We start from the raw sequence: 16,387 nt of genomic DNA on the forward strand, positions 1-16,387 counted from the left end.
GCTCTGCACTGGCTGCTTAACTAAGCTGTTTTATAAACAGTTCGACGATTCGTCCAACAGTCCTGACTCCAAGTCTATATATATAAATCTATTTCTGCAATTACTCTTTAGGTCTTCAGGATGCCTCTCTCCTACAAGCTTCCAACAGGATCCCCTTTCCCAACATAGACAAAAGATTCTTGGAACGAGAAAGAAAGTGGTGTGCTATCTAAATTATCTTATTTTAGGCTTCAAGATTCCACATTATACTCACTTTACAGATAAGGAAACCGAGGTTTTATCTAAGATAAGGGACAGTAAATATGCGGATAAGAATCCATATTTAAAAAGAGTGTCTGGCTCTAATAACCCTGTTCTTTTTTTTTTTTTTTTGCTGAGCCATCCTACCACCTGTTGGCAGCTCAGCGGCAGCTCAGCTCGGGCCGGGCATCGAACCGCTGTTGCTCAGAGCTCGCACTCTTGAGTGAGCTCTTAACCAGCTGAGACACTCAGCCAGCCCTAATAACCCTGTTCTTTATATTCCACTTTGAAAAAACATGTTTGGTGAAGTGTGTGGTAAAGAATTACTTCTGAACATGTATTAGAAAATTATATAGAATAGTGTCTTATGAAATGTATTAGAACTATCCTCAAAATTTTCTGAAGCACACCCTCCCTTAGATAACTTGACTTCTTCGGTTATCTTAGGCTGCCTTGGGCTGCTTTTTGTTTTTCACTTACTCATTCTATTTTCTAATTAGACTATAAGCTCCCCCATGGCACTGCCTACCATAGCGCACTGTGAACAAGTATGTTGCCATTTATTTACCTGCTGGTCTGGTAAAGCACTCTGACCACCAACCATATTTCTGGATAAAGGCTTCCTTGAACCACTGGTATAACAACTTTCCTTTCACTTAGCACAGAGAACCAATTTAGGACAAAAGATAATCTGGAGCCCTACCAAAAATAATCAAATTTACCAATGGTTATAACTGTAGAATACTGGTATCAGATAAACACTTTAGGACTATGGTTGTATAAGAATAGCAAGGAAAAGGGCTTACAGTAAGTGTTCTGTCATACTAGAACTGCAATTTTATTCATGAAAACAATTTCTAATGCACTGACTTTTCTATGGAGTTCAGAAAGAACCTGTGATGGGTGCTGAGCTTCTTGCAGAACAGAATGTTTCATTTTGCTCTAATTCATTCTATTACTGAATTAAACTTTGATGTATTGGTCTTGACAAGTGCTTCATGCTGATTGTATTGTATATGATAGTATAATCACTCCCCATGCATTTCCCACTGGCTGGCTGATTAATGCAATAGATTACCTGCAGCACTGATGGCAAGGGGGGACCACTGCCCTTCTGTACTCTAAACTGTTTGCATTTCGGTGTGCGTGCACGGGTGTGTTTTCATGCGGACACAGGCACTCATGAAGAGCCACCTGTACATCGGTGGAGAAGGTGGGAGAAGCCAGGGAGGTAGGAAAAGAAAACCAAGGACACAGTGAAGATTAATGCCTTTCAATCAGTGTTTTCAGCACACCATACATACTCCCTTCTTAATGCTTCTAGCATTATGCCTCAATTATTCACTCACTTTTTAATTCACAAATATTTACTGAGCACCAATTCTTGCCAGGCACACATTTTCCCTCACCTTTATAGGAAAACTAACTTTAAAAAGATATGTCCCTTTCAGTGTTCTAATTAGTGGGCGAGAAGGGAAAAAGGCAGTGAGGTTATCGAGTGGACACTAATACAGGAATGACAACGCATGGCTATGAAATTCGTTTAAATGACCCAATAAAAGCAGAAACGATACAGTGAGTAGTTTTGCAGTTTCAAAACAAACCAACAAATTCTCTCTGATTTCTTGATCTTGAAGGTGAGGCTTTTGTGCTTTTGGCAGCATTTTTAAAGCTAATGGGATATTCTCCCAGTTCCAAGCTTAAATTTGACTCCAGTGCCCTGTTCAGCATCCTCCCATCTGAGCCCCTCAGTCCTTGCTCATCCACAAAGGAAGACTATAGCTTCCAATCTAAGGCATTTCAAGACCACTGATCACTTGTCTGTCTGAGCCCTAATTTATGAATAATTCTCACTCTCTCCTCCAGGCTTGCTGAAGCAAAACTTGAAATTTAGTAAAGTACCCCAAAATGAAAGGGGCTGTGAAGCACAACCTAAGGTCAGGAAGGTCCGGCTGGTCATCGCGCAAAACCACAGAGATTTAGGTTTCTATTTCAAAGGTTATCTATGCAATAGAAGATATCAAGTTGAGTGAGTTAAGCCACATTTTGGACAACTATCACTACTCCTGGTTATTCATCTTTAGATCAGAGCCTGAGAATGACCTATGACCAGTTACTAGCTCATCCAAGTAATTTAACATCAGAAAATACCTGTATTTTACTACAGTCCTATTCTTATTTCAATTTGGAATTCTTAAGAAAAAAAAACACACACTAAAAGGGTGCAATGCGATTACCAGACAAGCTTACAGCTACCTCACAAAAATTCATCTGCTGCAAATCATTTACCAGCCTGCTTTCATCCCAAAATATGTAAGAGAAAGTTATTTATATGAATAAAAAGTCATTCTTTGGTACACCTCTAAGAAGAGCAGCTATTTAAAAGTCTACGAAGATAGTAACCATCAAGCACGCATTTTAAATCTCAGAATCCTTTGTTCTAGAGAAATCTTAATGGAAAGCCTCCTATGTAAAGTGGTGAAAGTCACTCTGCTGGGATTGAGAAGGACCTGCCCCCTCTCAGCTGCATTCTCCTCCTCCCCCTCCCACCCCAAGGCTCTGTGAGGCAGTCAGACCCCTTGTCTAAAGGACAACCATTAATCACTTCCCTGGGTTTTCCTCCCCCCTCATTAACTTACCTAAGCTTAACTTAACTACAATAACATTTGCAGAGCACTCTGCTCAGTTCCAGCACACAGAGAACAGCCAATGTACATGGCTGCTTTGGTCCTGGGCTTCTACTTCTTTCACTCTAGCTGCTGGCATCCTTGATTCCCTGTGAAGCCCCTGGGAATCTCAGATGGCTCAAAATGAGGCTTCTCAGACCTCGTTAATTTTTGTATGCTGCCACTTCAGGGTAAGAAATGGTGAAAGAAAATTATCCTGAGCCTCTCTTTCTTCATTTTTACTCTCACTTCCCCTACATTCTACCATGATGGTATCCTCTTGAGATCCACAATTTAGCAAGGAGACCTCCCTCACCCCCACCCCTACCCCTTTGGTGGCAGTTTCTTGAGGACAAATGCAATACCAATTCTAGGAAGTGGAAGAAGTGAAAAAGAGAACTTTTCTAAAATTGTTGTGAGGGAGAAAAGGATACATTATGTCAATTATGTAGCTCTGACATTCCTATTACCCACTAATGTGAGAATAGTATTTATACAAATGAACTCATGTTATAAATAGTAAGACAGCATTAAAAAAGTAACTGGAACCCTTTCTTGGTACAAACACACTACATATATAATATAGGACACTAAAGTGTCTACAATGAACCATAAGGCATCTTAACTCATAATGAAATCTCCAAGGTATTTTGAATAGAGTTTTATAAAAATACACAAGGGGGTGATCCCCAAGTGTTGTTACCAATTACCCAATTGTACACCTAAATAACTTAGACAACGACAATCATTAAGAATCTCCAATTGGTTAGATAATAGGATCAAATGATCTGTAAAGATCTCTTCCAATCCTGAGAATCTACTATTTTCTATTAATATATATTTAAATTTTTTCTCTTTATTTCCACTCTTCCCATGCAGGGTACTGAATGGTTAATAAAGCCCTAGCAGTTGTGGTCAAGAGAAGGATGGTTGATAGTATTACACAGGAAGTATTTATCACAAGTTTGCTCACTGGGTAGAAATATGAATTCTCTCTCTTGGTTAACTTCTGACCCAAACTAGAAGTTATTCTGCCTATTTAAAGCAACAGAGAATAAAGCCCTCCTTCCCATCCCCAGAGCAGAGCAGAACCCAGAAGTCTCTGACCCAAGAACACAAAGGTCTCACACAGAAAGCAGTAGGACCGCAGAGCAGAGAAAGAAACCAGGACCCAGTAATGAAGACCCAGCAGCAGACAGGCATTGTGAGAACAGTGCAAAGCCTCCCTAGCAATACAATTGACAAAGGCTCTGTATTTAGAGGGAGCTCTGAATAATGAGGGGAACAGCCGAGAAAGGAGAAAGGCGTTCCAGAGCAGGACAGCCCAGTTCCATTAGCAGGAGGGGTCTGTGGAGCCTACAGACCACATCAGGTAAACAAGTGTTGACAACCGTGTTATCATTAGGGGCTGGTATAGGCCAGGACAAAGACAGTGACCTAAGGGTCGTCACTGGCTCCTTAGCAAAGGGGACTGGAACATAAGATCAAAACTTCATTGTATCCCGTCTACAATACGTAGCATCTGCACTTTATGATAAGCTTCAGTTGAATACAGTTCTCAATCAACGGCATGTATTTGGCTATTCTACATTAGTGTCTGTGTTTTTTGTTTTTTTCCGGAGTCAGAAGTTAGAGTCTCTTGAAACATGAATGAGCAACTAGACCAAGTAAGCTCTGCTGTCAGGACTGTAAGACTCTGGGTAGGCAGAGCAGGCCAGGAGGCTTTCACAGGGCGGTATGGCCACCTCGGCGAGCTTCACTTTGCCCTTACCCTGCTCTGAACAGAGAGACTGCCTGACAGAGAGGCAGGCATGTTACAGTCTTTCAAAATAAACTGAGGACAGTGTCTAGTTCAGTAGTTGAGTTTTTGAAGTCATTGACACCTGGGATAAAATCCGTGCTCTGTTGCTGTGACCTCAGGCAAGTTATATAGTCTCTTAAAGCCTGTTTACTAGGCTGTAAAATTAAGGTTAATAACTGGACTTATCTCACAGGGTTGTTTTAAGAAGTAAATAAAATAATGCATGAATTGCTTAGCACACTGCCTGATAAATAAGTGTTGGCATCTGTATTATCTTTAATAGCTGGATCAAAATGGGAAATAAAACAAAGCAAAAATCTGTATCCTATGATGTCTACTCCCTCTCTCTTCCCTTTGCAGTTAACAGGGAAGAACAAGATCAGATTGAGAACCTTGAAGGCAACATTTTTCATCATGAATTTCAACCCTTTATACCCCCCGTTCACTGAGCTCATCCCCGTCTTTGTTCATGTTATTCCTTCTTTCTGGAATATTCCCACTACTTCTTCCCTACAACTCACCTCCATGAACATCTTTGTAAAACTATGTTAAATTAAGTCTTTACACGTATTTGTACTAGTATGTGAATAAATTACCCCATCAAAGTGCTCCGTAGTTCCTTCATGCCTGTTCTAATTTCTCATGTCTCTGGATGGTTGCAACACTCTAATCTCTTCTTACTACCAGTACCATCGTCAACAGCAAAACTGAATATTTTATACACCTATTCCTCCTCTGGACATAGGAAGTGCGTTAAGACATACTGATAGATGTACCACAATATGGCTTCTGGAAAGAAGGGTGAACAAGAAGGCTCAGAGGTGGTGTAAGCGGTGAAGCTGGATTCTCCTTGTGTCCTGGGAAGACGAACTGGTGGGTAACAAGCAACCCTGATAATGTGGTTCATCTGTATTACATTCTACAGTCACAGCTACATGGAAGTTTCCAAGTCTGTACGGACATGGTTTTGCTGCAAGGGGGCTCTGGGAATTGCTGTTTTCTCTCTGGCGCTCGCAGAGGTAACTAACTACTTATACGGCAAACCACACTGGAATGCTTTCTAGTTCTCAATGAGACGCAGTTACTCTTTAGCCATTCACTAACCACTATCAACTTCAAACTGTGGAAAGCTCCAGTTTAAATTTACCATAAAAACTAAGTAAGGGGCTCAAACAGTGGTTGGTGTGTGTTTGGGGCAGGGACAGGGGACGGAAGTGTTACTAAGCCTATTGCTTTCAGAGATGTAAGACGGCATTTCACAAAAATTTCTCCACAATTACCTCCACAGCAGAGTCTTTAGAGTCTTCTTTCTGGCTGCAGAAAGGCTCTCCTGATTTACTCAGTGTATCCTTTTGAATGTCTGACTTAAGTATATGTTTTCTTCCTTATTCAAGAATAATGTGGGTGACTGCAGAATAGGCCCCCAGAGATGACTATGTGTATCTGGGAAGGTAGAAGGGACAGTGTTCTCTAGATCCACGGAATATGGAATTTTTAGTATTTTAACTAAATGTGATCCTAATGGGTGGACTGAGTTCTCTACTTCTAAACACAGATTTGTGCTGACTCCAAGTGCCCTGAATTTGTAAGCCCGCTCAATCTGTCTAGCAATATTGTAGCTGTTGCATAGTAACTGTGGTCAAACTAACCTTACGATGAAATTCAAACTAAAAAAAAAACATCTAACTATGGCTATTTCTGCTCACACAGAGTTAGACGTCCTGAGATCAAAAGCTCTGAAAAGAACTCTGAGCGGAACCATCTTGTGCTTGTGAACTCAATGAGCACAGCTGAGAACAGCAAGGCTCTTGCAAAGACTTCTGAAGAAATAGGGTTCCCATGCTAGAAAGCAAAACACATGACTCAGCTCCAAGAGAAAGTTAAGTGTTTAAAATTTGGGGGGAAAACATATTATGCAATGCTTGAAAATGAAAATTTAAGAATTTTTCCCTGTGATAAAGCTGTAATTAAATCTTATTGAACTGTTTCCTCTAATGACATCCATTTTAATTAGATTTTAATAGACTGGCAGCCACAACCTATAGTTTTATGAAGCAAAGGAAAATTACAGTCTAGGAAGACATTTAAGGAAAAGAGACCCATCAACACAGATGAGAGGTTACAATATATCCCCTCATCCCTAAAGACCCCGACGGTAATTAAGTGCGCTGAACAGACAGCCATTAAGACTAACAGTGGGTGTTCTCACCACCAATCAGCACTGGGTTATTCTTTGAAAGAGTTACATATATGATCTGCTTTCCAGAAAATTTGCATGTCACAGAATAAAGAATGCAATCGAAGAGGTGTGCGTTCTACAGCTCTACTAAATGTGACGCCTCTCCCACTGTAACGGGCTTTCTGTCGTAAGATTTTAATATACACATTTTCTTACAGTTGGTCATGACACAACACTCATCTTGACAAGACTGCCGTATGTTTAGGAAAGTGAACTTTATATAGAGAAAGTAAACTTAATATATGAAAAATTGATTCACATACAAGATAAATATATCTGCAAATGAGATGCACTAAACAGGAGCTTAACAGTATGCATTTGTATTTATTTCATACTACATTACGAAAATCAGGGAGTAAATCACAAAAATTAACTCAGACCAAATGAACATCATAGGCACTTATTTTAGAAAATAAGAGCTGAGCATAATTAGTCCCTTTGTTAGCCATAGTTTGGGGAAAGAAATTGGGCCTGTTGCTACCTCAAATAAGTTTGCAATATTTATTTGAAAGAGAGAAAATGTTAAATAAATGTTATTTTTAAAAGTAATTTTGAAACATCAACATTTAAATTTTAATAAATCACACATTCTCAGAATATTATAAAGCTGGGGGAGGGGGGACATCTGATTCTATGAAAAAAATAAAATTTTGTAGACTAACAATCTGATGCCTCCAAACCCTTCTGCCAAGAAGCAGAGTTACTTGGCTAAGATACTCTCACTTGTACACTTTCATCAGATTAAGGCTTTCATGCCAGGAATCTTTTTTTTTTTTTTCTGGTGTATTGGCCATTGCCAGAAATGGACCCAGCGAATCCACCAGTGCTAAGGAGTTAAGCATCTGAGATTTAATTTAACAGTTTCAGCTTTATTAAGCTGTCACAGAGCAGCCCCACTTTGATAACAGTAGCTGCTCCAATTATGGCTTGGTTTAGGGTTGACAAGTATAATGATTCATTCGTGGCACATGAGAAGCAATAAAAGGTTGTTTTGCATTACAGCTTTAAAAATGTGGGCACTTTTTTCATTTAATTTGTCACTTAGCTTTTGCTAAGAGGACATTTAAATTGCAGTAAAAGGCAAATGGGGCTTTTAGTTTAAATGTAATCCCCATATTTAAATGATCTGTAATGGCGCAGTGTTGGAGTGGGAACACTATTGTCTCGCAGTGGGTCCTGATGGTGACATGTGACATTTGTATTCAGGTCCTGTATTATCCATGTGGCTAAAGGGCTTCCAATTTCATTTCACAGCCAGAAGCCTACAGAAAACACCAATTAACTTGCAGATCCCATTTGCCGACAAAACTCAGCCTCTTCTCAATGTCTGGCATCTGGCAGTGTTCAGCATTTAATTCCAAAGCAGAGCCTTGAAGCAATGTGAGCCCTGTGCAGGGGCACAAAGTCAAATTCCCCTGTTTTATTAAGAACCAAAATCCTTTCCTTTTGTAGTCCAGAAGCAACTTTTAGTTAATTTTTTGGTGAGTGAATATTAAGATGTGATAGCTATTGGTACTTCTACGTGGGATTCTTCACAGAACTTCAACCCCTCGACCCCATGAAAATGGCGAGTGACTCTTTGCTTGCCATCAGAATACTGAGGAGAATTTGTAGCAGTCTAGTAATGACTGGGGAGTGGGGGTGTGAAAAAAGAAAACACAGGGCAAGAAGATGTATTCTTCATCCTGGACTGAAATAAAAAAAACTTGAATATTGAATTGAGCCTGGTCCATAATTAGAAAGTAGTCCATCAGAGATTACAACCAGAATCAGCTGGTGGAAACATCCACCAAATGAGAATTTATTATATACTTTTTGATTGAGGGTTGAGGTACATAATTTTCAAAACCAACTTGAGTAAGAATGATGTGACTAATGGATTACATGTGAACTACGTAAACTTTTGACTGTATCACTTGTATTTTTTTCTGGTAACAGAAAAACTTAGTTGGCATTTTCTTCCTAATTAGTTATTTGCAATTCTAAGTTTTTGTAAGTACTAAAGTTCTTTACATTTTATTCATTTACTACTAATCCAGTAATTTTTTCTTAAATGATTCCCTTCATTATAGATTTTTAATGCTAATCCTTTTTACTGTCATAAACCAACTACTTGATTCAACATTTACTGTACAGTTAAAAAAATTGGGAGGGTTTACTTGGAAAAGTAATCACTCAGTATTCTATACAAATAGTTGTTTAATCCATGTATTGCACCCATGTTCTCCAACCACCATACCATGTACCCAAACATTCTTCTAATACATTGAAACTATCTACTGTAGTTACAGATTAATTAGGGGAAAGGCCACTGCCATTATTTCTGGTGACCCAGGAAAAACACCAAGATTAAATTGGCAGATATATACAGAGGGTGCCAAAAAAATGTATACACATTTTAAGAAAGGAAAACTGTATTGAAATTGTAATCCTCAATATATACCAATACCAAAAGATGAATACAAGTCACGCTTGACTTCTGCAATTACAAGAGGTGCTCAAAGTGGTTACCAGACACTCTGATTACGGCAAACTACTGCTTGAGCAACGCTGACCAAAGCGTCCACTTGTATACATTTTTTTGGCACCCCTAGTGTATACACAAGAGTTGCCATCCACAGCCAAGTTCCTGAAAACACATCCTATTAATGAGAAAAAGGACCTGGAAGTCAAATTCTACCAACTTGCTGCATAACCCTATGTCATCCAGTAACATCTTCTGGAAGTTTCCTAACCTCTCCAGACTTTAGTTTCCTTATCTGTGAAAGAGGTTCATCTCAAAGGGCCCTTCCAATTATTATGATCACGTAGAATTTTCATGAACAGCACTTTCTCTTGGTCTAGACTAGATGTGGGATCAATCAGCATGATGTGTTCTATTATTAGCCAAGACGAAGGGAGAAGGTGAGGTATGACGAGTTCTACTACTCAATTGCATTGAGACTAGGATCTTCTAGTAAATATAACCAGAACATAAAATTAATACAGGCACTTAACAGTGTTTTCGTCAACAAGTATTTGTCAAAAATTCCATTCGTCACATACAGATTTCTTAATAGAATGACAAAATAACTACATTATTAATTTCCTAGCAATGAGCATTACGTAACAAGAGTCATCCCCCCAAATTTCCCAGTGAACATGACGGAGATTTTTCATTTTTTCAACCACCTGCTATATTGATATCTTTACCACCAAGGATTTAGAAAGCAAGAATAATTAGAGTTTGCTGTATCTTTTCCATTCTGATGGTCAACAGTTCATCTAAATCTGTAACAGTCAAAATATAAAATGAGGGCCGGCCAAGTGGCTCAGTTGGTTAAGAGGTTCAATTCCCGGCCCAAGCTGCGCTGCCACCAAGCTGTCAACAGGTGGCAGGATGGCTCAGCTTAAAAAGAAAAAAATAAAGAAAAAAATAAATAAATAAAATGAATGTTCAAGGGCCGGCCGAGTGGCTCAGTTGGTTAAGAGCTCGCTCAAGAGTTTGAGCTCTGAGCAACAGCGGTTCGAGTCCAGCCCGAGCTGAGTTGCCGCTGAGCTGCCAACAGGTGGCAGAATGGCTCAGCTAAAAAAAAAAAAAAAAAAATGTTCAAACTACTTTTAGTATTTTTAATGTAGGCAAAAGGGGAAAACAGCCAAATTTTAGCTGCATTGATTACAATATTATTCTAGAAATAAGTAACCAGCTCTATTATACAAAATAATATAGCTATTTTTCCAAATAGTTAAAGGTAGATTCTTGTGCTCACTTTCTTCAAGATTAGACATATCCCCCCAAAACCCTGCCAAGATTGTTTCCTCAAAGTCCTTATTCTTCCTACTCTTCTAACCAGTGTATAATGGCAACAAGTTCACATATCAGCAGCTCTCTCTTCAGCAATAGTCTGACAATGCTCTGTAACACATTCAACATGGTCTTTATCCATATAACCCAATGGCAATCCATCAGGAAACTTATATTTACCCAGCTCATCCCAGAGCTGCCTATATTTGTCAGTCATCGCAGTGCCCTGTTGCCTCCAAAGTGACAGCCGAGGGTCAGCCATGAACTGCTCTGTTATCAGCGTCAGCATGCGGGCGCCATTGGAGTCCCTCATCTTCAACATTTCCCGCACCTGGTGGGGCAAAAGCAGACCTTCAGAAAAATGTTCAAAAACAAACAGTAATACAGAGGTAGACCGCTTCTCTTTATTTTTTTCTTGGTAAAGCGGGAGGTAAGTCTTGAAACCAGCCCTCTTAAGCAAACAAAAGTTGCTAAAAACTGATCTCTATCCTAAACAGCAATTTAATCAGAGAACTGCTAATTTCTTAAAATTATGTTTTAGAATCCACAAAAGGAAAGAAATTTGGCTAACTTCCCAATCCCCAAAAAAATTTTTAAAAACTGCCAGCATACAGAAAAACACCACCAAAACAAAGAAGACTAAGCATTACGCACCTTCCTGACTCTCCAACTGATCACACTCACCACCAGAGCAGTGGAGCCTGAAGCATCTACTGAGACCTCTTTAGGAATCTTCTACATTGATTGATAATGTTTATAATAATAACATCTGTCCTTCAGTTTTTTAAAAACTGCTTTGAGACATAATTCACATACCATACAATTCACCAATTTAAACTGTATAATTCAATGGTTTTTAGTATATTCACAGAGTTTATGCAATTCTTCAGTTTTTGAGGTAAATTAATAATTTCAGTAAGTTCTCTGTCACCAAAGCTCTATTCACTCAGGTGGGATTGTTTCTGCCACGGTAAGAGGAAAGGCGCGGGGCTGTAGGTTCGAGAACTCTCTGGGCTCTAAATGAAAATCCACAAGGCAGAATCATAACCACTGATCTAGGAAGTTAAGTTGGCCTATCAAGCTGGAACCTCAAGCTCTGTCCTTTACTCTTGTGCTATATTTCCCAAAAAGTAAGGAAAGAAACACAAAGCTAAGTCTGTCTACAGGAAACCCTAAATGAACCTATCCATTCCAAAAGTGTATATAGCTATGTGTTCAACAAATCAGAATCCCAGCTGAACACCAGTTCTCCCTGTAGGAAATTACTGAAGCAAGATCTTAAGCAGTGGGAAAGGAGAGGTAGGTCCTTTGCTTCAGGATTCTAAGGGAAAGGCAAATAAAGGAAGAAACTGCAGATCTCCAATAAAGCAACCCAAACCTCCAGACTAACAGATCCTGCCTCAGTCTTGGACCCTGGCAAGCAATAAAACCCCGCTCAGGTTTTAGAATTTGAGCCTTGTAAAGAATTCAAAAGCACTTCTACACTGAATGCAAGGGTTGTGCTTCCAGGAAGGTTATTTCAATAATCTTTAAAAGGAATTTATTAGCAATATGGAAGCACTAAAAAGTTATGAACAGATGAAGACTGGGAGAAGAACGGGACTTGCCATTTATTGGACATCGTGCTAAAGAGTTTTGCATTTATACCTACCATTTAATCTTTATAACAACCATATAAAGTAGGCCAGATTATAATCCCCATTTTACGAATTATAAAACCATGCCTCAGAGAAGTGAAGTAACTTGCTCAAAGGACAAGAGGAACAACTGTGATCAGAACCAGATCTGTTAACTCTACTTAACTCTGAAAGTTAAGCCATTTCCCTAATTTGATGTTGCTGTTGCTTCTTATGGCATATATAATGTATACATCATGCATAGGGATAAAAATAGCAACTGCAGGCCAGTCTAGTACCTTTCACACTGCTTCCACTAAGCCACAGTGTATTCTCTGCTGACATGAGAATCTATGAAATACTTCCTGTGTGTCTAAATATATACTAAACCTTTAATATTGCCACTATATAAAATTTGATTTAATGTTTACTGTAATGATAAACTTGTAACCTATTAGTCAGCTAGAAAGAGCAATGAAAGCACTTTACTATTAAGCATATAAACCAGAACTATTAACCAACACTCAAGTACTGTATCTATAGCCTAATGGTAATTAATTTTCAGACTATTGACTCTGAGGCATTACAGAAGTCTAAAGAACCTATAAGTTTAAAAAATGACTAAATCATCTGTGAAGTAGTTTTAGAGTTAAATGTATTTCACTGTAATCTAATTCTCAGAAAATTGGCAATCTACATACGGAAACAGGTAAATCATTAAGAGTATAGATGAATCAGGATACACTATTTTCTGGCCATAACCAGTAACATAGTTTACTCTAATTCTTCTAAACTAAAAAAAACCTTTTATTATGAATATGAGAGAAGTTATTTAACAAAAGTATCAATAAGAACAGTTATCTCTTCTCTTAAAACCAATTTGAATACATTACCCAGTAATGATGGCCTGTAGCCCCAAAGAAAAGACACTGATTTAATATTATTATAAAAGTATTTTACTATCCAGTATTTAGAATTGTGTTTATGGTACTAAAAGTTCTGTATAAAGAAATGGATGTAGCATCTGCTCACACATAACTTATAATGAAGATAACTTTGTTTCTTAGACCATAAAATTTTGGTGATGAAAATGAACATTTACCAAGACCCAACTATATGTTAGCCACATTATCATTCAACACTTGATCACAATAACTTGAGGAGATATGCCATTATGAACTACTTTTATAGACGAGGAAACTGACTTAAATAACTTCCTAAGGTTCATACACCTAGTAAGGTTTAGAACTTACATTTAAACTCAGGTCTGCATGACTCCAAACTCTAAGCTTTTGAAACAAATTTAAAGATACTGACATTATTAAACTGAATACATAAAGCACCTTTTAAGGGCTGCATTCAAGGTTATGCTCTACTTGGGAAATGAACTAGAAAAAGAAAAAACTTGAAAAGATGGCATTTAAAATAACATTAAGATATTTTTATTGTTTTTAGTATTGAAAGCTTTTTCAAAATTGTATAAATTGTCACCATTTTATTAATAGGAACTGAGACAAAAATGTTCCATATCTTGTCTAAGGACACCTACGCAGATTAATGCTTGCATTACAACACAGAAGTTTCTAATTGATTAACTTAGACAGTATATTAAAAAAAAAGTTAATTAAGAAAAAAGAAGTCTTTACCCTATAATAAGCATGGTCATATAAAGAGACTTTCTATATATGTATATATTTGGAATATTTCTTTAAAAATTAACAATCATACCTTTGCAAAGAGCAAATTAAGCTGCTTCCCTGATCCGTGGTACCCGCCCTGGGAAAGGAACAGTTTAACCTGTTCTTGAACCTGCTCTTCATCTAAGTGCCAGCAGTTTTCATCATCTATACTAGCACCTGCTGTTGGATCAGGAGCACCTAGAAATAAAAAGAAAAAATAACACATATGCTAGATAAGAACTCTGTGCTAAAAGGGCTCTGATAATAAACTTGAGAAGAATTAAAATTCTGTAGCTTTTGCCTAAACACTTTTTTAATCCAATCTCAATTTCAATTATACATACAAATTTATGACTGAAAATAAATACAAGAATCATTCTTTTATTTCCAGGACTTTCCTGACTTTGCTAAGCCAAATGCAGATCACTTCAGAACTGAAATATTTCCATTTTTTAAGATCAGAGACTATACACCTTTGGAGATGAATTTACAGGTTCTTTAAAGAATAAAAAAGTCACAAAAATGTCTCATTGTAAATGTGTGATGTTCATAAAGCCCTACTGTGCAGGACATGTTATTTAAATGTTTTACTAAGACATTAGAAAAATATGAAACCAAGTAAACTCAGAAGAGTGTCTCATTCTTTACTACATTAATTCAAACTCTCACTACTAAATGCTGCTGTATAAACTACATGCTGACATAAGTCTTTAGTTGCAGAAAACCAAAGATTAAAAAGGAAAATCAAGCCACATGGGAACAGGCAGTGCAGCTGTTGTACTAAACCAGGTTGTAGTATCACCTTGCCAAACTGCATAAATATTTTATTGCTGAAGTACACACAAAAGATAACAGCTATGTAATAAGCCCTCTGTGTAGATAGAGTACCTTAGAATTTAAAAATTACCCAGATATTTAGGCAGGTAAAAATTATGTTTCATTATTTATTAATAAAATAAAATGGTACTTAAGGCCTAAGATTCATTAAGTCATACAAAAAATTTAAATCTAAAAACCTTTCACCAATGTTTCAGCCCTTAAAAAGATACATTTGTAGGTATTGTTTTATATTACTTTTCTTGTAATGACCTAATGTAGACTCAACTGGCCAAGGAAATAATCACTAACATCTGCTTAGAACCAGGGTCCTTCAGTCCCTAGAAGTAAGGCAGTGGGTCTGTGCACCTCCCCAAAACGGTATTCATTCATTCATTCATTCATTCATTCATTCAACCAGCATATTTACGGAGTGCCTTCTGCTAGACTAGGCAATAAATGGTTTACAAAATATACAGAATTCCTGTCCTCACAGAATTTACCATCCAGTTCAATGGCTTTCAAACTGTTTTGACTGAGGCCCACATTAAGAAATATAATTTAGATCATGCCCAATATATTTGTGTATCTGGGTGTTTATGAGATAACATCTATCTATCTATCTATTAATCTGAAGCAAAATATGATGAAAAAGTATCCTTACTATTAAGTAAAGAGGTCTGATATTTTCTATATCATTTATCAAAAAGGCTTGTCATAATTTTTTAAGCTGATTTCATAACCCATAATGGGTTGCAACCCAGTATGTAAGAAACACTTCGTAGTGTGTGAGATAAATACGAATCTAACAATCACACATATAAATACATAAGTGGTAATCATTGCTTAAAGGAAGGGGACAGCGTGCCAGGAGAGACTTATCAGGGAGCTCTGCCCTGGCCTTGGAATGCCAGGGTGAACATGGCCTGAGGAAATGGAATTTGAGCTGAGGTTTGCCTTCAGAAGATTAGAAGTTCACTAAGGGCAGGAAGAAGAAGGAAAGGGTCTGCATGTGAGAGCAAGAGCTTGGGCAGAGGTCTCAAGTGGGAGGAGACATGGTTCATACATGAAATAAAAGATAATTCATGTCCATGTGACAACAAAGTAGAGGATGAGGAGGCAAAGCAATACAAAACAACCCTGGAGAGGAGACGGGCCAGACCCCGAGAGCCCTTGCAATGAGGGGCGTAGTTCTTTCCCTAAGAATAACGAATGGGAATTTGTGACAAGGTTACCAAAGTGGAAGAATGGAATACTCTAGATAGTAAAAGATTTTTGTCCTAAGGTACATCAATTTCAACATTCCTACCATGAGGTATTATGCAGCCATAAAATTAAATGCAGAGATTCTCTACGTACCACAGTGGAAAGATATCCAGTATCTTTCAATCAACAGTAGTTGATTGAAAAACAATCAAGGTGAAGGAAAGTATACAGAGTATTACCTTTTATGTAAATAATAAAAGTTTAAAAAAGAGTGTATATGTTAATATTTCCTTACGTATGCATAAAATATCTTAAAGCTTTAGAATGAGTAACGTAGTTA

At 37.8% G+C, this 16,387-nt stretch overlaps 1 protein-coding gene across 1 annotated transcript in view; it reads right to left on the reverse strand.

Moving 5' to 3' along the window:
- ZSWIM6 (zinc finger SWIM-type containing 6) overlaps positions 1-16,387 on the reverse strand; it is a 186,029-nt gene that overhangs the window by 42,221 nt on the left and 127,421 nt on the right. Inside the window, 2 exon segments of the mRNA XM_019661574.1 lie at positions 10,911-11,061; positions 14,075-14,223. Coding sequence (XP_019517119.1) covers positions 10,911-11,061; positions 14,075-14,223 — 300 coding nt within the window.

This window comes from Hipposideros armiger, unplaced genomic scaffold (genome assembly GCF_001890085.2).
Source record: "Hipposideros armiger isolate ML-2016 unplaced genomic scaffold, ASM189008v1 scaffold_352, whole genome shotgun sequence".
NCBI classification, from domain to species: Eukaryota; Metazoa; Chordata; class Mammalia; order Chiroptera; family Hipposideridae; genus Hipposideros; species Hipposideros armiger.